We start from the raw sequence: 22,366 nt of genomic DNA, 5'->3' as shown, positions 1-22,366 counted from the left end.
CCCATTCATTTCAGCCTAGCTTTCACTCACCTAGCAGGGTGGCTGTCCTTGCCGGACAGCCAGCCGACCAATCACGCCAGAGTGCATTCAGGTCTCCTAGGAGACTAGGCACAGGTAGTTTCGGGCAACTCCCTCACATCCTGTCCACCCCAGGCACTCAGGCGGCAGAGGAGGGCTTCAGCACTGAAGCACACCAAAGGCCAATGAGCAAAGGGACCAAATTTGGTTTGGCGCACAGAGACAAACACTAGAAGGCCCTTTCCTTAAAGAAACAGAGAAAAAAGTTGACCGGAGTCTGTTTTTACAGATAGGTCTTGGGCGCCATATTGAAAAACATGGCTGACCCAATTTTTGGCAACCGTTGTTAGCGGTTGGGAAAAATCCCAGTAGTTGATCTAAACCACATCCACCAGCCATTTAAAGTAGGAAAGGCTATTTTCTGACTGTTACATGAGTGTTTGACTCAGGGGAAGCTAGGCAACCCCTCCAGCACTCTATAAGAAGATAGTGTGTGCTGGGTCAGTAAATTTAAAGAGACTAGTAAAGTCAATTTAACTTTACATGCTCTGGGAGACAGTAGTGAGTTCCAGAGAAGGTATTTAAACCTTGGGGAGTCTGAAAGACACCCCTGTGCCACTGCACTGAAGGTGTTGCGTGACACACAAGAAAAAGATGATGCCTATGGAGTTGTTTTAAAACTTCATATCCAACGAACAGAAAAGTAAAACACACATCAAAATACATGGAAGAGTGTGAATAAAGGCTCACACTCTTTCCAGGTGAAAATTAAAATCCTAGAAATCCAGAAAAGTTGCTGGGGGTCTCAAAAGGTAAGGGACATTAGCACATTCTTGAGAATTCTCCCTAACACACGTCCCCCCCAAGACTAAGGGACAGAGGTATTTAATCCACCCCTGGATGAATCTCCTTACTCCAGTCGGTCAAACATTCTGGAGAGACCATCAGCATTTTGGTGATTACACCTTGAACTGTGTTCAATGGTAAAATTGAACCCATGTAGGCTGACTGACCATCTTAACAATTTAGGATTCTCCCCCTTCTTCTGCATTAACCATCTCAAGGGTTGGTGGTCAGTCTGAATCACAAAAGTAGATCCATACAAGCATGGTCTAAACTTCTTCAGTGACCACACAATAGCAAAGCATTCACGTTCAATGGTTGCCTACCGTGTTTCTCTTTCCTTCAGCTTCCTGCTGATGAAGCAGATGGGGTGCTCCCTACCTTTCTCGTCCAGCAGACTCAGAACTGCACCTATACCTGTATTGGAAGCATCTGTTTGCATAATGAAGGTTTGGTTGTAGTCAGGAGCTCTGAGGACTGGAGCTTGACAAGGGACTTTCTTAAATCCATCAAAGGCCTTGTTGCATTCCTCATTCCATATGACCTTCTCAGGAAATTTGGGTGAGGAGACTACATTCAAGGGAGAAGCTATGGACCCATAGTTCTCAATGAAGTTCCTGTAGTACCCAGTGAGACCTAGGAAGGCTCTAACGTGGGTCTGAGTAGTAGGGGTGGCCCATTCTTGTACGGCCTGTACTTTGCTAGGCATTGGCCTTATTTCACCTCCTCCTACCTCATGTCCAAGGTAGACAACTTTGCTCTGACCAGTTTGACATTTACTTGCCTTTATGGTCAGACGGGCCTGTTCCAGAGCCTGCAATACATATCCTAAGTGATCAATATATTCTTTCCATGTAGGGCGGAACACTTCAATGTCATCCAAGTATGCCATGCAGAAGCCCTCCATCCCGGTCAGAACTTGATTAACCATCATTTGGAATGTTGCAGGTGCATTCTTTAAACCAAAAGGCATTACCTTAAACTGGTGCAAAATGGTTGCCAGATATTAGAGGCTCTATCATGGGGTGGGGCTGGATCAACAGGCACTGGAGGCTATTATGTGGTAGAGCAGGAGTGCCTGTGTTTGGAGAGTGTATCATATGGTGTAAAACTGTTGCTAGATATTAGAGGCTGTATTATGGGGTAGGGCTGGATGGATCAACAGGAACCAGGGGTGATATGATAGATTGGAACACGATCAGCAGGTGTTGGAGCACACTGCTTGGGCTGGGGCAGGACCACTAGGCATGGGAAGCTATATCATAGTCTAGGCAGGATCACCATTTTGTTAGACAAACATTATCTTGTGTTGAGGCGGGACATTCAGGTATTTCAGTCTATATCATCAGGTGGGGCAAAATGACTAGGAATCGGAGGCAATGTAAGTGGGTGGGCAGGATCACCACATATTGGAGGATATGCCATAGAATGGGGCAGGATCACTGGATGCTGGAGGTTCTGTCATGTGCTCGGGGTGAAGCGGCGTTTTTGGAGGCTATGTTATCGACTGCAGGATTTCTTGGCATTGGAGGCTTATCATGAGGAAGAGTCAGGATCACTGGATACGAGAGACTATATCATGGTGTGGCATAGGATGACCAGTTGTTAAGGGCTATATAATGAGATGGGACAGGATCACTGGATACGAGAGACTATATCATGGTGTGGCATAGGATGACCAGTTGTTAAGGGCTATATAATGAGATGGGACAGGATCACTGGATATGAGAGACTATATCATGGTGTGGCATAGGATGACCAGTTGTTAAGGGCTATATAATGAGATGGGACAGGATCACTGGATATGAGAGACTATATCATGGTGTGGCATAGGATGACCAGTTGTTAAGGGCTATATAATGAGATAGGACAGGATAACTGGATACGGGAGACTATATCATGGTGTGGCATAGGATGACCAGTTGTTAAGGGCTATATAATGAGATGGGACAGGATCACTGGATACGAGAGACTATATCATGGTGTGGCATAGGATGACCAGTTGTTAAGGGCTATATAATGAGATGGGACAGGATCACTGGATATGAGAGACTATATCATGGTGTGGCATAGGATGACCAGTTGTTAAGGGCTATATAATGAGATGGGACAGGATCACTGGATACGAGAGACTATATCATGGTGTGGCATAGGATGACCAGTTGTTAAGGGCTATATAATGAGATGGGACAGGATCACTGGATACGAGAGACTATATCATGATGTGGCATAGGATGACCAGTTGTTAAGGGCTATATAATGAGATAGGACAGGATAACTGGATACGGGAGACTATATCATGGTGTGGCATAGGATGACCAGTTGTTAAGGGCTATATAATGAGATGGGACAGGATCACTGGATACGAGAGACTATATCATGGTGTGGCATAGGATGACCAGTTGTTAAGGGCTATATAATGAGATGGGACAGGATCACTGGATATGAGAGACTATATCATGGTGTGGCATAGGATGACCAGTTGTTAAGGGCTATATAATGAGATGGGACAGGATCACTGGATATGAGAGACTATATCATGGTGTGGCATAGGATGACCAGTTGTTAAGGGCTATATAATGAGATGGGACAGGATCACTGGATATGAGAGACTATATCATGGTGTGGCATAGGATGACCAGTTGTTAAGGGCTATATAATGAGATGGGACAGGATCACTGGATATGAGAGACTATATCATGGTGTGGTATAGGATGACCAGTTGTTAAGGGCTATATAATGAGATGGGACAGGATCACTGGATGTGAGAGACTATATCATGGTGTGGCATCGGATGACCAGTTGTTAAGGGCTATATAATGAGATGGGACAGGATCACTGGATACGAGAGACTATATCATGGTGTGGCATAGGATGACCAGTTGTTAAGGGCTATATAATGAGATGGGACAGGATCACTGGATACGAGAGACTATATCATGGTGTGGCATAGGATGACCAGTTGTTAAGGGCTATATAATGAGATGGGACAGGATCACTGGATACGAGAGACTATATCATGGTGTGGCATAGGATGACCAGTTGTTAAGGGCTATATAATGAGATGGGACAGGATCACTGGATATGAGAGACTATATCATGGTGTGGCATAGGATGACCAGTTGTTAAGGGCTATATAATGAGATGGGACAGGATCACTGGATATGAGAGACTATATCATGGTGTGGCATAGGATGACCAGTTGTTAAGGGCTATATAATGAGATGGGACAGGATCACTGGATATGAGAGACTATATCATGGTGTGGCATAGGATGACCAGTTGTTAAGGGCTATATAATGAGATGGGACAGGATCACTGGATACGAGAGACTATATCATGGTGTGGCATAGGATGACCAGTTGTTAAGGGCTATATAATGAGATGGGACAGGATCACTGGATACGAGAGACTATATCATGGTGTGGCATAGGATGACCAGTTGTTAAGGGCTATATAATGAGATGGGACAGGATCACTGGATACGAGAGACAATATCATGGTGTGGCATAGGATGACCAGTTGTTAAGGGCTATATAATGAGATGGGACAGGATCACTGGATATGAGAGACTATATCATGGTGTGGCATAGGATGACCAGTTGTTAAGGGCTATATAATGAGATGGGACAGGATCACTGGATACGAGAGACTATATCATGGTGTGGCATAGGATGACCAGTTGTTAAGGGCTATATAATGAGATGGGACAAGATCACTGGATACGAGAGACTATATCATGGTGTGGCATAGGATGACCAGTTGTTAAGGGCTATATAATGAGATGGGACAGGATCACTGGATACGAGAGACTATATCATGGTGTGGCATAGGATGACCAGTTGTTAAGGGCTATATAATGAGATGGGACAGGATCACTGGATACGAGAGACTATATCATGGTGTGGCATAGGATGACCAGTTGTTAAGGGCTATATAATGAGATGGGACAGGATCACTGGATATGAGAGACTATATCATGGTGTGGCATAGGATGACCAGTTGTTAAGGGCTATATAATGAGATGGGACAGGATCACTGGATACGAGAGACTATATCATGGTGTGGCATAGGATGACCATTTGTTAAGGGCTATATAATGAGATGGGACAGGATCACTGGATACGAGAGACTATATCATGGTGTGGCATAGGATGACCAGTTGTTAAGGGCTATATAATGAGATGGGACAGGATCACTGGATATGAGAGACTATATCATGGTGTGGCATAGGATGACCAGTTGTTAAGGGCTATATAATGAGATGGGACAGGATCACTGGATATGAGAGACTATATCATGGTGTGGCATAGGATGACCAGTTGTTAAGGGCTATATAATGAGATGGGACAGGATCACTGGATATGAGAGACTATATCATGGTGTGGCATAGGATGACCAGTTGTTAAGGGCTATATAATGAGATGGGACAGGATCACTGGATATGAGAGACTATATCATGGTGTGGCATAGGATGACCAGTTGTTAAGGGCTATATAATGAGATGGGACAGGATCACTGGATATGAGAGACTATATCATGGTGTGGCATAGGATGACCAGTTGTTAAGGGCTATATAATGAGATAGGACAGGATAACTGGATACGGGAGACTATATCATGGTGTGGCATAGGATGACCAGTTGTTAAGGGCTATATAATGAGATGGGACAGGATCACTGGATATGAGAGACTATATCATGGTGTGGTATAGGATGACCAGTTGTTAAGGGCTATATAATGAGATGGGACAGGATCACTGGATATGAGAGACTATATCATGGTGTGGCATAGGATGACCAGTTGTTAAGGGCTATATAATGAGATGGGACAGGATCACTGGATATGAGAGACTATATCATGGTGTGGCATAGGATGACCAGTTGTTAAGGGCTATATAATGAGATGGGACAGGATCACTGGATATGAGAGACTATATCATGGTGTGGTATAGGATGACCAGTTGTTAAGGGCTATATAATGAGATGGGACAGGATCACTGGATACGAGAGACTATATCATGGTGTGGCATAGGATGACCAGTTGTTAAGGGCTATATAATGAGATGGGACAGGATCACTGGATACGAGAGACTATATCATGGTGTGGCATAGGATGACCAGTTGTTAAGGGCTATATAATGAGATGGGACAGGATCACTGGATACGAGAGACTATATCATGGTGTGGCATAGGATGACCAGTTGTTAAGGGCTATATAATGAGATGGGACAGGATCACTGGATACGAGAGACTATATCATGGTGTGGCATAGGATGACCAGTTGTTAAGGGCTATATAATGAGATGGGACAGGATCACTGGATATGAGAGACTATATCATGGTGTGGCATAGGATGACCAGTTGTTAAGGGCTATATAATGAGATGGGACAGGATCACTGGATATGAGAGACTATATCATGGTGTGGCATAGGATGACCAGTTGTTAAGGGCTATATAATGAGATGGGACAGGATCACTGGATATGAGAGACTATATCATGGTGTGGCATAGGATGACCAGTTGTTAAGGGCTATATAATGAGATGGGACAGGATAACTGGATACGAGAGACTATATCATGGTGTGGCATAGGATGACCAGTTGTTAAGGGCTATATAATGAGATGGGACAGGATCACTGGATACGAGAGACTATATCATGGTGTGGCATAGGATGACCAGTTGTTAAGGGCTATATAATGAGATGGGACAGGATAACTGGATACGGGAGACTATATCATGGTGTGGCATAGGATGACCAGTTGTTAAGGGCTATATAATGAGATGGGACAGGATCACTGGATATGAGAGACTATATCATGGTGTGGCATAGGATGACCAGTTGTTAAGGGCTATATAATGAGATGGGACAGGATCACGGGATATGAGAGACTATATCATGGTGTGGCATAGGATGACCAGTTGTTAAGGGCTATATAATGAGATGGGACAGGATCACTGGATATGAGAGACTATATCATGGTGTGGCATAGGATGACCAGTTGTTAAGGGCTATATAATGAGATGGGACAGGATCACTGGATATGAGAGACTATATCATGGTGTGGCATAGGATGACCAGTTGTTAATGGCTATATAATGAGATGGGACAGGATCACTGGATACGAGAGACTATATCATGGTGTGGCATAGGATGACCAGTTGTTAAGGGCTATATAATGAGATGGGACAGGATCACTGGATATGAGAGACTATATCATGGTGTGGCATAGGATGACCAGTTGTTAAGGGCTATATAATGAGATGGGACAGGATCACTGGATATGAGAGACTATATCATGGTGTGGCATAGGATGACCAGTTGTTAAGGGCTATATAATGAGATGGGACAGGATCACTGGATATGAGAGACTATATCATGGTGTGGCATAGGATGACCAGTTGTTAAGGGCTATATAATGAGATGGGACAGGATAACTGGATACGGGAGACTATATCATGGTGTGGCATAGGATGACCAGTTGTTAAGGGCTATATAATGAGATGGGACAGGATCACTGGATACGAGAGACTATATCATGGTGTGGCATAGGATGACCAGTTGTTAAGGGCTATATAATGAGATGGGACAGGATCACTGGATATGAGAGACTATATCATGGTGTGGCATAGGATGACCAGTTGTTAAGGGCTATATAATGAGATGGGACAGGATCACTGGATATGAGAGACTATATCATGGTGTGGCATAGGATGACCAGTTGTTAAGGGCTATATAATGAGATGGGACAGGATCACTGGATATGAGAGACTATATCATGGTGTGGCATAGGATGACCAGTTGTTAAGGGCTATATAATGAGATGGGACAGGATCACTGGATACGAGAGACTATATCATGGTGTGGCATAGGATGACCAGTTGTTAAGGGCTATACAATGAGATGGGACAGGATCACTGGATATGAGAGACTATATCATGGTGTGGCATAGGATGACCAGTTGTTAAGGGCTATATAATGAGATGGGACAGGATCACTGGATATGAGAGACTATATCATGGTGTGGCATAGGATGACCAGTTGTTAAGGGCTATATAATGAGATGGGACAGGATCACTGGATACGAGAGACTATATCATGGTGTGGCATAGGATGACCAGTTGTTAAGGGCTATATAATGAGATGGGACAAGATCACTGGATACGAGAGACTATATCATGGTGTGGCATAGGATGACCAGTTGTTAAGGGCTATATAATGAGATGGGACAGGATCACTGGATATGAGAGACTATATCATGGTGTGGCATAGGATGACCAGTTGTTAAGGGCTATATAATGAGATGGGACAGGATCACTGGATATGAGAGACTATATCATGGTGTGGCATAGGATGACCATTTGTTAAGGGCTATATAATGAGATGGGACAGGATCACTGGATATGAGAGACTATATCATGGTGTGGCATAGGATGACCAGTTGTTAAGGGCTATATAATGAGATGGGACAGGATCACTGGATACGAGAGACTATATCATGGTGTGGCATAGGATGACCAGTTGTTAAGGGCTATATAATGAGATGGGACAGGATCACTGGATACGAGAGACTATATCATGGTGTGGCATAGGATGACCAGTTGTTAAGGGCTATATAATGAGATGGGACAGGATCACTGGATATGAGAGACTATATCATGGTGTGGCATAGGATGACCAGTTGTTAAGGGCTATATAATGAGATGGGACAGGATCACTGGATATGAGAGACTATATCATGGTGTGGCATAGGATGACCAGTTGTTAAGGGCTATATAATGAGATGGGACAGGATCACTGGATATGAGAGACTATATCATGGTGTGGCATAGGATGACCAGTTGTTAAGGGCTATATAATGAGATGGGACAGGATCACTGGATATGAGAGACTATATCATGGTGTGGCATAGGATGACCAGTTGTTAAGGGCTATATAATGAGATGGGACAGGATCACTGGATACGAGAGACTATATCATGGTGTGGCATAGGATGACCATTTGTTAAGGGCTATATAATGAGATGGGACAGGATCACTGGATACGAGAGACTATATCATGGTGTGGCATAGGATGACCAGTTGTTAAGGGCTATATAATGAGATGGGACAGGATCACTGGATATGAGAGACTATATCATGGTGTGGCATAGGATGACCATTTGTTAAGGGCTATATAATGAGATGGGACAGGATCACTGGATATGAGAGACTATATCATGGTGTGGCATAGGATGACCAGTTGTTAAGGGCTATATAATGAGATGGGACAGGATCACTGGATGCTGGAGACTATGTCATGTAGTGGTTGCGAATCATTAGTAATTGGATGATCCGTCATCGATTGGGGCAAGATTTCTAGATATTGGAGGCTAAATCATAGGGTGGGGCAGGAACACTAGGTATGTGAGGCCTTTGTCATTGAGTGGGTCAAGATTGTTATGTATTGAAGGCTTTAAAATGTGGTGGTTCATGATCACAAGGCATATGATGCTATCTCATGGGGTGTATCAGAATCCCCAGATATTGAAGACTATATCGCCAGGGTGGGGGAGGACCACCAGGCATTGGGTGGTATATCAGAGGCAGAGGTGGGATTCCCAAGCATTAGAGTGGATATGTTTAGGATGATACAGGCTCACCATATAATGCAGGCTGTATATTTTGGGATGGTACAGGCTCACCATGTATTGCAGACTATTCCCTGAAATGATACAGGCTCACCATGTATTGGAGGCTAGTTCTGGGGCGATACAGGCACACCATGTATCACAGGATATACCTGGTGTTGATACAGGCTCACCATGTATTGCAGGCTATGTCTTGGGATGATGCAGTCTCACCATGTATTGCAGACTATTCCTTGGAATGATACAGGCTCACCATGTATTGGAGGCTAGTTCTGGGGTGATACAGGCACACCATGTATCACAGGATATACCTGGTGATGATACAGGCTCACCATGTATTGCAGGCTATATCTTCGGATGATGCAGTCTCACCATGTATTGCAGACTATTCCTTGGAATGATACAGGCTCACCATGTATTGGAGGCTAGTTCTGGGGTGATACAGGCACACCATGTATCACAGGATATACCTGGTGATGATACAGGCTCACCATGTATTGCAGGCTTTGTCTTGGGATGATTCAGGCTCATCATGTATCACAGGATATACCTGGTGATGGTACAGGCTCACCATGTATTGCAGGATATTTCTTGGGATGATACAGGCTCACCATGTATTGCAAGCTATTTCATGGGATTCATCTGACTCACTGTGTATTGCAGGCTCTATAGGGGGATGACACAGGTTCACCATGTATTACTGGCTATTCCTTGGGATGATACAGGCTTACCATGTATGGCAGGATAGATCTGGGGATTATACAGGCTCACCATGTATTGCAGGCTCTATTGTGAGAGATACAGGCTCACCATATATTGCAGGCTATTTCTTGGATTGATACAGGCTCACCATGAATTGCAGGCTCTGTCGTGGGCTGGTACAGGCTCATTGTGTATTTCAGGCTATACTGTGGGATGATAAATGTCTCACTATGTATTGCAGGCTTGATCCGGGTATTATACATGCTAACCCTGTACTGCAGGCTAGACCTTGGGGTGATGCAGGCTCACCATGTATTGCAGGCTATATCTTGGGATGATACATGCTAATCGTGTATTGCAGGCTAGTTCTTGGAATGATACAGACTCACCATGTATCACAGGCTACATCTTGGGATGATACAGGCTCACCATGTATCGCAGGCTAGATCTGGGGATGATACAGGGTCAGCATGTATCACAGGCTAGTTCTTGGGGTGATACAGGCTCACCATGGATCGCAGGCTAGATCTGGGGATGATACAGTTTCACCATGTATCACAGCCTAGATCTGGGGATGATACAGGCTCACCATGTACCACAGGCTCCATCTTGGAATGAGACAGGCTCGCCATGTATCACAGGCTAGATCTGGGGATGATACAGGCTCAACATGTATCGCAGGCTAGATCTGTGGATGGTACAGGTTCACCATGTATCACAGGCTATATCTGGGGATGATACAGGCTCACCATGTACCTCAGGCTACATCTTGGGATGAGACAGGCTCACCATGTATCGCAGGCTAGATTTGGGGATGATACAGGCTCACCATGTACCACAGGCTATATCTGGGGGTGATACAGGCCCTCCATGTACCGCAGGCTACATCTTGGGATGACACAGGCTCATCATGTATTGCAAGCTAGGTCTTGGGATGATACAAGCTCACCATGTATCACAGGCTACATCTTCAGATGATACAGGCTCAACCATGTATCGCAGGCTAGATTTGGGGATGATACAGGCTCACCACGTACCACAGGCTATATCTGGGGGTGATACAGGCCCTCCATGTACCGCAGGCTACATCTTGGGATGACACAGGCTCATCATGTATTGCAGGCTAGTTCTGGGGGTGATACAGGCCCACCATGTACTGCAGGCTACATCTGGGATGATACAGGCACAGCATGTATTGCAGGATACGTCTTGGGATGATACAGGCTCACCATGTATCGCAGGCTAGATTTGGGGATGATACAGACTCACCATGTACCACAGGCTAGATATGGGGATGATACAGGCCCTCCATGTACCGCAGGCTACATCTGGGATGATACAGGCTCAGCATGTATTGCAGGATACGTCTTGGGATGATACAGGCTCACCATGTATCGCAGGCTAGATTTGGGGATGATACAGGCTCACCATGTTGATACAGGCCCTCCATGTACCGCAGGCTACATCTGGGATGATACAGGCTCAGCATGTATCGCAGGCTAGGTCTGGGGATGATACAGGCTCAACATGTATCGCAGGCTAGATCTGGGGATGATATAGGCTCGGCATGTATTGCAGGCTAGGTCTTGGGATCATTCAGTATCACCATTTATCGCAGAATGGAGGAACATGTAATGAGGAACATGAGTTGCTTAGGAAATCAACAGCAGATCAAAAGGTTAATAGTCCGGTGCTTATAGCTCCGCACACTTCACTGGGTGCTTATTTGCCAAGTATGTACACATCAGACTGTTTACATTATTTGGCATTAGCCAACCTCTCTTTCAAATACTCTGGAGACATAGCAGCTACGTGTAATCAGTCCCTCGAGCGCCAGATGTTAGGTGGCTTGCTCACACATCTGGGTGGATCGCCCATGAGTTAAGGAGTCTTTGTGCAGAGCTCAGCCTCTAGTTGTCAAGTTTGTATGCCGCGGCAGGGCCAACTGAGCCGTTCATCCTTCTGAGGTCAAAAATTGGAATGACAATAAAACAGGGTATTTTTTTTTTTTTTTTAATTATGTTTTATTGGTTAATCAACGTTAAACCTTTAACATTCATCCCTAGAAGGGTCTTCAACAGGATTCCCTAGGATAATCCTTCAGACTATACTGTCCTGAATCCCTACTGTGTCACTTCCCTCCTGATCCAGCTTTAGGGATTCGACAAACTTTAGAGCGTCAAGTGTCCGCCCAACTCTTTCTACTGTTAGTAGACGCTCCCAGTGTTCCTCTTCAGTTTCCATGCAGATATTACTTGTATAACTTCCCATATCTGAGTGGCGTTTCGATGCCAAGGCTGGACATGTTAGCATCACATGCTTGACAGATTCGATTTGGTCCTTATTTCTACACAACCTGCAGAACGCTGTTGATTTTTCAATAAGTTTTCTTCTTAGTTTTACCTCACGGGAGCACCAAAACAGGGTAATAATAATGCGTATTAAAGAGCTTAGAAGCCGGAGGAATCCTGCAGTGAGCATTATAGAGGCACGCATTATGTGGGCCCCTGCACCCCCCACAAAAGACTGTAAATAGGTTTCATATTACAGGGTAGTTGTGACATCAGTACTGGTCTGTAATCAGTGCTTTGTAATCTGTTATTAGGATTCAGTTGCCATGGAAACAGTGTGTAGATGCATGTTATTAAAGCGCCTAAAGTACTTTTTGTGCAGCACAGCGGCTGATGCACATGTGTGTGCAGCCATTTAGGTTGCACATTGATGATATGTATCGGCTATTGAAGACCTCTTCATTTGCATGAAGCCAGAGCCCTGCTATTCAAGTGGGTGGCCACGTGACACAAGGCGTGGAATATACCCCCTAGTGTGCTTTTGCAAAGAGAGTGCGGGTGACCCCAGGAAGGAACTGCTTGGAAACATGCAATGTCCCTTGTGGGAGCGGCTGCTTTATTGCCTATATGTATATTCTAGTTTCCCAGACCTGCGCCTGGCTGTTCTGCTCCTGGCCCCACCAGTACAGGACACCCAGAGTTCCAGGCAATAATTGGAGCACCTTTGAAGGCTCACCCAGAAGAGGGGGCCTCTTCATCCTGATGGCCGAACGTTGGGGGGCGGGCGCGTGGACGTTCAGGCGACAGAGGCATCCTGAGTGTGTGTTCCAGGGAGCCCAGGCTGTGAGATTGGGGGCACATCTGACAGCACCCTTATACAAGCCGAGAGGCTTGGGGGGGGGGGCGTCGGATGCGTGGGTGCACCCTCCTGCTCTTAAGGGGTAGCTCACACGCAGGAGACCTCCTTCTCTTAAGGGGTCCCTCAAACGCAGTAGGCCTCTTTCTCTTAAGGGGTCCCTCACACGAAGGAGGCCTCCTTCTCTTAAGGGGTTCCTCACACGCAGGAGGGCTTCCTCCTTCTCTTAAGGGGTCCCTCACACGCAGGAGGGCCTCCTTCTCTTAAGGGGTCCCTCACACGCAGGAGGGCTTCCTTCTCTTAAGGGGTCCCTCACACGCAGGAGGCCTCCTTCTCTTAAGGGGTCCCTCATACGTAGGAGGGCTTACATCTCTTAAGGGGTCCCTCACACGCAGGAGGGCTTCCTTCTCTTAAGGGGTCCCTCACACGCAGGAGGCCTCCTTTTCTTAAGGGGTCCCTCACACATAGGAGGGCTTCCTTCTCTTAAGGGGTCCCTCACATGCAGGAGTGCTTCCTTCTCTTAAGGGGTCCCTCACACGCAGGAGGGCTTCCTCCTTCTCTTAAGGGGTCCCTCACACGCAGGAGGCCTCCTTCTCTTAAGGGGTCCCTCACACGCAGGGGGGCCTCCTTCTCTTAAGGGGTCCCTCACACGCAGGAGGGCTTCCTTCTCTTAAGTGGTCCCTCACACGCAGGAGGCCTCCTTCTCTTAAGGGGTCTCTCACACGCAGGAGGGCTTCCTCCTTCTCTTAAGGGGTCCCTCACACGCAGGAGGCCTCCTTCTCTTAAGGGGTCCCTCACATGCAGGAGGGCTTCCTTCTCTTAAGTGGGCCCTCACACGCAGGAGGCCTCCTTCTCTTAAGGGGTCCCTCACATGCAGGAGGGCTTCCTTCTCTTAAGTGGTCCCTCACACGCAGGAAACATCCTTCTCTTAAGGGGTCCCTCACATGCAGGAGGGCCTCCTTCTCTTAAGGGGTCCCTCACACACAGGAGGGCTTCCTCCTTCTCTTAAGGGGTCCCTCACACGCAGGAGGGCTTCCTTCTCTTAAGTGGTCCCTCAAACGCAGGAGGCCTCCAACTCTTAAGGAGTCCTTCACACGCAGGAGGACTTCCTCCTTGTCTTAAGGGGTCCCTCACACGCAGGAGGCCTCCTTCTCTTAAGGGGTCCCTCACACGCAGGAGGGCTTCCTTCTCTTAAGGGGACCGTCACACGCAGGAGGGCTTCCTTCTCTTAAGGGGTCCCTCACACGCAGGAGGGCTTCCTCCTTCTCTTAAGGGGTCCCTCACACGCAGGAGGGCTTCCTTCTCTTAAGTGGTCCCTCACAAGCAGGAGGCCTCCTTCTCTTAAGGGGTCCCTCACACGAAGGAGAGCTTCCTTCTCTTAAGTGGTCCCTCACACGCAGGAGGCCTCCTTCTCTTAAGGGGTCCCTCACACGCAGGGGGGCTTCCTTCTCTTAAGGGGTCCCTTACACGCAGGAGGGTCTCCTTCTCTTAAGGGGTCCCTCACACGCAGGTGGCCTCCTTCTCTTAAAGGGTCCCTCACACGCAGGAGGGCCTCCTTCTCTTAAGGGGTCCCTCACACGCAGGAGGGCTTACATCTCTTAAGGGGTCCCTCACACGCAGGAGGCCTCCTTCTCTTAAGTGGTCCCTCAGACGCAGGAGGCCTCCTTCTCTTAAAGGGTCCCTCACACGCAGGAGGGCCTCCTTCTCTTAAGGGGTCCCTCACACGCAGGAGGCCTCCTTCTCTTAAGGGGTCCCTCACATGCAGGAGGGCTTCCTTCTCGTAAGGGGTCCCTCACGCACAGGAGGGTCTCCTTCTCTTAAGGGGTCTCTCACGCGCAGGAGGGCTTCCTTCTCTTAAGGTGTCCCTCACGTGCAGGAGGGCCTCCTTCTCTTAAGGGGTCCCTCACATGCAGGAGGCCTCCTTCTCTTAAGGGGTCCCTCACACGCAGGGGGGCTTCCTTCTCTTAAGGGGTCCCTTACACGCAGGAGGGTCTCCTTCTCTTAAGGGGTCCCTCACACGCAGGTGGCCTCCTTCTCTTAAAGGGTCCCTCACACGCAGGAGGGCCTCCTTCTCTTAAGGGGTCCCTCACACGCAGGAGGGCTTACATCTCTTAAGGGGTCCCTCACACGCAGGAGGCCTCCTTCTCTTAAGTGGTCCCTCAGACGCAGGAGGCCTCCTTCTCTTAAAGGGTCCCTCACACGCAGGAGGGCCTCCTTCTCTTAAGGGGTCCCTCACACGCAGGAGGCCTCCTTCTCTTAAGGGGTCCCTCACATGCAGGAGGGCTTCCTTCTCTTAAGTGGTCCCTCACGCGCAGGAGGCCTCCTTCTCTTAAGGGGTCCCTCACACGCAGGAGGGCTTCCTTCTCTCAAGGGGTCCCTCACGCGCAGGAAGGCCTCCTTCTCTTAAGGGGTCCCTCACACGCAGGAGGCCTCCTTCTCTTAAGGGGTCCCTCACATGCAGGAGGCCTCCTTCTCTTCTCTTAAGTGGTCCCTCACACGCAGGAGGCCTCCTTCTCTTAAGGGGTCCCTCACACGCAGGAGGGCTTCCTTCTCTCAAGGGGTCCCTCACACGCAGGAGGGCCTCCTTCTTTTAAGGGGTCCCTCACACGCAGGAGGGCCTCCTTCTCTTAAGGGGTCCCTCACACGCAGGAGGGCTTCCTTCTCTTAAGGGTCTCTCACACGCAGGAGGCCTCCTTCTCTTAAGGGGTCCCTCACATGCAGGAAGGCTTCCTTCTCTTAAGTGGTCCCTCACGCGCAGGAGGCCTCCTTCTCTTAAGGTGTCCCTCACACGCAGGAGGGCTTCCTTCTCTTAAGGGGTCCCTCACACGCAGGAGGCCTCCTTCTCTTCTCTTAAGTGGTCCCTCACACGCAGGAGGCCTCCTTCTCTTAAGGGGTCCCTCACACGCAGGAGGGCTTCCTTCTCTTAAGGGTCTCTCACACGCAGGAGGGCTTCCTTCTCTTAAGGGGTCCCTCACACGCAGGAGGGCTTCCTTCTCTTAAGGGGTCCCTTACACGCAGGAGGGTCTCCTTCTCTTAAGGGGCCTCTCACACGGAGGAGGGCTTCCTTCTCTTAAGGGGTCCCTCACACGCAGGAGGGCCTCCTTCTCTTAAGGGGTCCCTCACGCGCAGGAGGCCTCCTTCTCTTAAGGGGTCCCTCGCGCGCAGGGGGGCTACCAGCCTGATATTGGCGCCGCCTGCTGTTTAAATCGAAGCATTGACCCGGGTCATGAGCACCACATGGTGCTGTTAGCAGAACAAGTACACAATTACCCAGTCCGGGGGGGCTGAGGAGGACTGGGGGCGAGCATGGCGGGTTCATTGGGGTGGCAGGGTGGCTGAGCGGGGGGGTGGACAGTGATACACCCTCATCTTGTTCTACTCTTTTCTCTGCAGCGCCTTCGCCGCCTGGATGAAGATTCACAACAAAAATAGCACCGACTTCCCCGCAAACAACATCTCGGGCTGCCACCCCTGGGACGCTATATTCCCATTCGTGATAATCACGGCACACCCAGAAATGATGGTGCCAACCGAGAACTGGGGCTACACGTGCGGCTACATCAATGATACCATCAACAATTACTATAAGTTTTATCCCAAACCGTGAGCAGGGAGCTCGGGGGCGGGGCTGGCATAGGCGAGAGGGTGACGGAGGCCACCTCCCACCCCACCCCCCAGCTGTGCACGGCTCCTGGCCACGAACCCCACGCCTCTGCGAGGTTCTTGTGTCGCTCTGACCTGATTAGGAGCGACGGAAGTGGCCCCTCTCGCTTCAGGCTCTTCTGCCACTTGCTTCTGCAATCCCTCTCATTTCATGCACACTGCGGGTGTATGACAGCACTAATAATAACACTAAAATTAATGATCACAACATTACTGCGAATAGCTGTGTGTGTAGTTACTGCCCTGAGTGCAGGCATCCTTAGTGGTAAATGCCGTGTGAAGATTGGATCCCACCACCATGTAACCTTTTCCCATCTCGCTGTTACCTAGTCCATCACCTCTCCATAAAAAGACATGTTTCTGTCAGAAGCCCTTCATGACAGCCTAACATAGAAGTCAACACCACCCACACCTTTAAATCATCCTCAAAACCTTATCAGACCTCCTCACAGCTTCAAACTCAGGATGATCATCTCTGTCACCTATAAAGACTTATCAGTCTCATCCTCGAGTCTCCCTCAAAACCTTATCAGATATCCTCTCATCTTCAAATCAGGATCCTCGTGGGCATCCTCATAATGTCACCCATTAAGTCTTCTCGCCCACTTCCTCAAATTACCCCACAGCCCTATCAGACATCCTCTTAGCTTCAAACTCAGAACATCAACTGCATCCTTAAAATGTCAGCCACATCGCATCCTCAAGCACATCCACACACACTCTCAAAACCTCATCATCTCTACCACTCAACTTTACCCTCAACAACGCATTAAATGCTCCTCACAATCTCAGCCAGGTTGCCTCCCCAGTCACATACAACACACAATCTCAAAACCTTATCATCCCTTCCAATCAGCTTTACCCTCACAAACACTGTAACTGCACCCTCATAGTGTCAGCCACGTAGCCTCCTCAGCCACATCCTACACACACTCTCAAAACCTCATCATCTCTACCACTCAACTTTACCCTCAACAACGCATTAAATGCTCCTCACAATCTCAGCCAAGTTGCCTCCCAGGTCACATACAACACACAATCTCAAAACCTTATCATCCCTTCCAATCAGCTTTACCCTCACAAACACTGTAACTGCACCCTCATAGTGTCAGCCTCGTAGCCTCCTCAGCCACATCCTACACACACTCTCAAAACCTTATCATCTCTTCCACTCAGCTGTACCCTCAAAAATGCATTACCTGCATCCCCCCAAAGCCTCCCTCAAAGTCTCAGAAATTGCATCCGTCCCTTCTCATGATCCCCCCCACAGTTTACAGGTCGTTATATAGCAAAAAGTCACAGCTCCTTTAAAGTGACTTCCTACCAGATGCATTGTCATCCGGCCTTGTTTTAATGACTGGACAGCACCTCCTTACCAGTAACTCCTTGTATTGCAATTCTTCCCCACTTTTGTTTTACTTGATGCCTGCTCTTGCTCAATATGGGGCTCCCTGTATGTTTTGGACTACAGCTACCATCAGCCCTACTAGCTAGCATAGTCAACCGTCAGGGGCTATGGGAGTCATACCCGAAAATATATGGTGAGGTGCAGGTAGCCGACCCCTCTTCTTACAGCTACCCTAATCTTACCCTCAACTATTGATCCACCCTTTTTTGATTTCTCATTGTGCCAACTCTCTTCTCTTCCCTAATCCGATACCACCCCCCTCTCTCTACTCCCCTTTCATGTGTTCCTCTCTTTCTTCTTCATTTGCTCTTCTTTCCAATGGCCATCAGAGTAGCAGTTTGTCTAAAAGCAGAGAGGATGAATGCTGTGCTGTGGCCAGGGCTGCCAGATGCGCCATGAGCACAATCCACTTCCGGTTTGCTTCCTGACTCTTATAATGTGAGCCATGTTGAGACAGCATCCGCCATTTAAAGACACACCTCGCCCAAGTGACACACCCAGCATATCTGTTGAGGCCAACCAATGAGCTTCCAAGTATGCAGTGCTAATAAAGAGCCTGTCCGTTAATGTGTAATCCTGGAATAAGTCCATTCCTTTCAGCTCCCAAAACTCTGAGGACTAACCCAACTCACAGAGACTCACCAAGATGACTTCAACCCCCGCAGGTCCACAGCCCAAAGCTCCTGTGAGGCTGCAAAGCTCCTTCCTAGAAAAATCAGCTCCCGTGAGGCTGCAAAGCTCCTTCCTAGAAAAATCAGCTCCCGTGAGGCTGCAAAGCTGCTTTCTACAAATCAGCTCCTGCGAGGCTGCAAAGCCCCTTCCTACAAATCAGCTCCTGCGAGGCTGCAAAGCCCCTTCCTACAAATCAGCTCCCACGAGGCTGCAAAGCCCCTTCCTACAAATCAGCTCCCGTGAAGCTGCAAAGCCCCTTCCTACAGATCAGCTCCTGCGAGGCTCGCAAAGCTCCTTCCTACAAATCAGCTCCTGTGAGGGTGCAAAGCCACTTCCTACAGATCAGCTCTCGTGAGGCTGCAAAGCCCCTTCCTACAAATCAGCTCCTGTGAGGCTGCAAAGCCCCTTCCTACAAATCAGCTCCTGTGGGGCTGCAAATCCCCTTCCTACAAATCAGCTCCCACGAGGCTGCAAAGCCCCTTCCTACAAATCAGCTCCCGTGAGGCTGCAAAGCCCCTTCCTACAAATCAGCTCCTGCGATGCTGCAAAGCTCCTTCCTTCAAATCAGCTCTTGTGAGGGTGCAAAGCCTCTTCCTACAGATCAGCTCCCGTGAGGCTGCAAAACCCCTTATTACAAATCAGCTCCCGCGAGGCTGCAAAGTTCCTTCCTACAAATCAGCTCCTGTGAGGGTGCAAAGCCTCTTCCTACAAATCAGCTCCTGTGAGGCTGCAAAGACCCTTCCTACAAATCAGCTCCCAGGAGGCTGCAAAGTCGCTTCCTACAAATCAGCTCCCGTGAGGCTGCAAAGTCCCTTCCTACAAATCAGCTCCTGTGAGGCTGCAATTCCCTTCCTACAAATCAGACTGAATCAATGCAAGCCAAACTTCATGGGAGACCCTTCCCAGGCCTGCCCAGAAATCGTGATTATCTCGGTAATAGCTGATTGTCCAGGCATAATGATGTGGTAATACAGAGTGGACATGCCTGTCAACTGATGGTGAGTAATGAACACCTTTCCTGCTCACTGTGTTTCCCCATAGAGTCCTATGGCGACCCTTCCCTGGACATACTATGCTTGCTATGGTGACCCTTCTCTGGACATACTAGGGTTGCTGGCAGGCCCCCTAGGAGGGAGAAAAGGTCCAGAGTCAGACAGATCCCTTTAACAAACCGGATGATTGTGGTTTTCTAGCTCTCCCACGCACCATCTGGTTACCCAGCACCTAACTATAGGAGGCATGTGGGAGAAATAGGGGTGCATTGTTATCAACAATGACAGATGGCACTGAGTCCTCTTGGGGGCCTATCCTAGCCATCACCTCCATCCTCTTGCTGGATGCACCTGCTCCTGGGGGCTTATCCTAGCCATTCACCTCCGGCCTCTCTGGATGCTTCTCCTCCTGGGGGCTAATCCTAGCCATCACCTCCGGCCTCTCTCTGGCTGCTTCTCCTCTTGGGGGCTAATCTTCGCCATCACCTCCGGCCTCTCTCTGGCTGCTTCTCCTCCTGGGGGCCTATCCTCGCCATCACTGCCGGCCTCTCTCTGCATGCTTCTCCTCCTGGGGGCCTATCCTCGCCATGACCTCCGGCCTCTCGCTGGATGGTTCTCCTCCTGGGGGCCTATCCTCGCCATCACTTCCTGCCTCTCTCTGGCTGCTTCTCCTCCTGGGGGCCTATCCTAGCCATCACCTCCATCCTCTTGCTGGATGCACCTGCTCCTGGGGGTTTATCCTCGCCATCACTTCCTGCCTCTCTCTGGATGCTTCTCCTCTTGGGGGCCTATCCTCGCCATCACCTCCGGCCTCTCTCTGGATGCTTCTCCTCCTGGGGGCCTATCCTCGCCATCACCTCCGGCCTCTCTCTGGCTGCTTCTCCTCCTGGGGGCTAATCCTAGCCATCACCTCCGGCCTCTCTCTGGCTGCTTCTCCTCCTGGGGGCCTATCCTCGCCATCACCTCCGGCCTCTCTCTGGATGCTTCTCCTCCTGGGGGCCTATCCTCGCCATCACTTCCGGCCTCTCTCTGGATGCTTCTCCTCCTGGGGGCCTATCCTCGCCATCACTTCCGGCCTCTCTCTGGATGCTTCTCCTCCTGGGGGCCTATCCTCGCCATCACTTCCTGCCTCTCTCTGGCTGCTTCTCCTCCTGGGGGCCTATCCTCGCCATCACTGCCGGCCTCTCTCTGGATGCTTCTCTCACTTCTGTACACTCAAGAACCAGGAAGAGTCGCAATGCCCTGCAGAAGTAGTTGGGGCTCACTAAACCATCATGTGTAGTTGGCACATTATTCTACATATGTGCATGTGTATTGAATGCTTAAAGGTATTGTTGATATTACTGTTTTACCCACACCCTCCACTGTCACAATGACGTCATATAATGTATTTACTTAGAGGTAACAGCACAGGCCTTTTTGGTAGTTATTTGTATGTTGCTTGGTGTCTGTCTTTTATTGTGTACAACCTATTATTCCCTAGTTCCCCATTAATAACGTGTCTCCCCGTGAGTTCCTGTTCAGTTCGGACGAAATGTCTTCTAATGAACCCGATGATTCACTTTTCTGTATTTCTATATGATGACCTTGTGGAGAAATCTTACTGCTGTGCTCATGCAAGAACTGCGAATAAAAGAGAATTTGAAATCACTGAAATGTCTCCTTTAAACTAACTCCTGACTTCAAATTGAAAAGGTTGAACTCCTGCTTTTTAAGGACTGGCAGGGGCTGCTTTCCCATCCTTGCGGACATCCTCCTTCCCATGAACCAGGATGGGCTTATGTCTCATCCATGCTGACATTCCTCTTCTCATGGACCAGTGCAGGCTGCTGTCCCATCCATGCTGACATCCTCCATCTAATGGACTAGTGCAGGCTGCTGTCTCATCCATGCTGACACCCCTTTCTTATGGACTAGTGCAGGCTGCTGTCTCATCCATGCTGACATCCCCCTTCTTATGGAACAGTGCAGGCTGCTGTCCCATCCATGCTGGCAACTTGCCCACTTGGAGAGAAAAGAGGTAATTTGACCAGGGGGCCGGTAGAGAGTAGTAACAGTGAGAGATTGTTTAGGAGAGAGAGAGAGCCTGCAGACAAGGCATTTGAAAGAAGAGTAAGACTGGGTGTAGATGATAGAGGCAGGAATCCACTCAGGGAAGATCAGGGCTACACCTCCTCCAGGCTGATTGGATCTGGGCGTGGAGAGGCTTTTGTAGCCATCAGGGAGGAGAGTGTCAACATTCGGGACAGAGCTGGCTGTGAACCAAGTCTCGGTAAGACCGAGGACATCAA

The 22,366-nt window shown here is 48.5% G+C and overlaps 1 protein-coding gene across 1 annotated transcript in view; it reads left to right on the top strand.

Annotated features, from left to right (window-relative positions):
- The window catches only part of LOC138528713 (tyrosinase-like), a 106,744-nt gene extending 85,019 nt beyond the window's left edge, over positions 1 to 21,725 (top strand). Inside the window, exon 5 of the mRNA XM_069640566.1 lies at positions 16,734 to 21,725. Coding sequence (XP_069496667.1) covers positions 16,734 to 16,947 — 214 coding nt within the window. The 3' untranslated portion in view covers positions 16,948 to 21,725. The remainder of the gene's footprint in view (positions 1 to 16,733) is intronic.
- The last annotated feature ends 641 nt before the right edge of the window (positions 21,726 to 22,366 follow it).

This window comes from Ambystoma mexicanum, chromosome 7q (genome assembly GCF_040938575.1).
Source record: "Ambystoma mexicanum isolate Mex_15411 chromosome 7q, UKY_AmexF1_1, whole genome shotgun sequence".
Taxonomy (NCBI): Eukaryota; Metazoa; Chordata; class Amphibia; order Caudata; family Ambystomatidae; genus Ambystoma; species Ambystoma mexicanum.
This window is presented reverse-complemented; position numbering and strand designations above follow the sequence as displayed.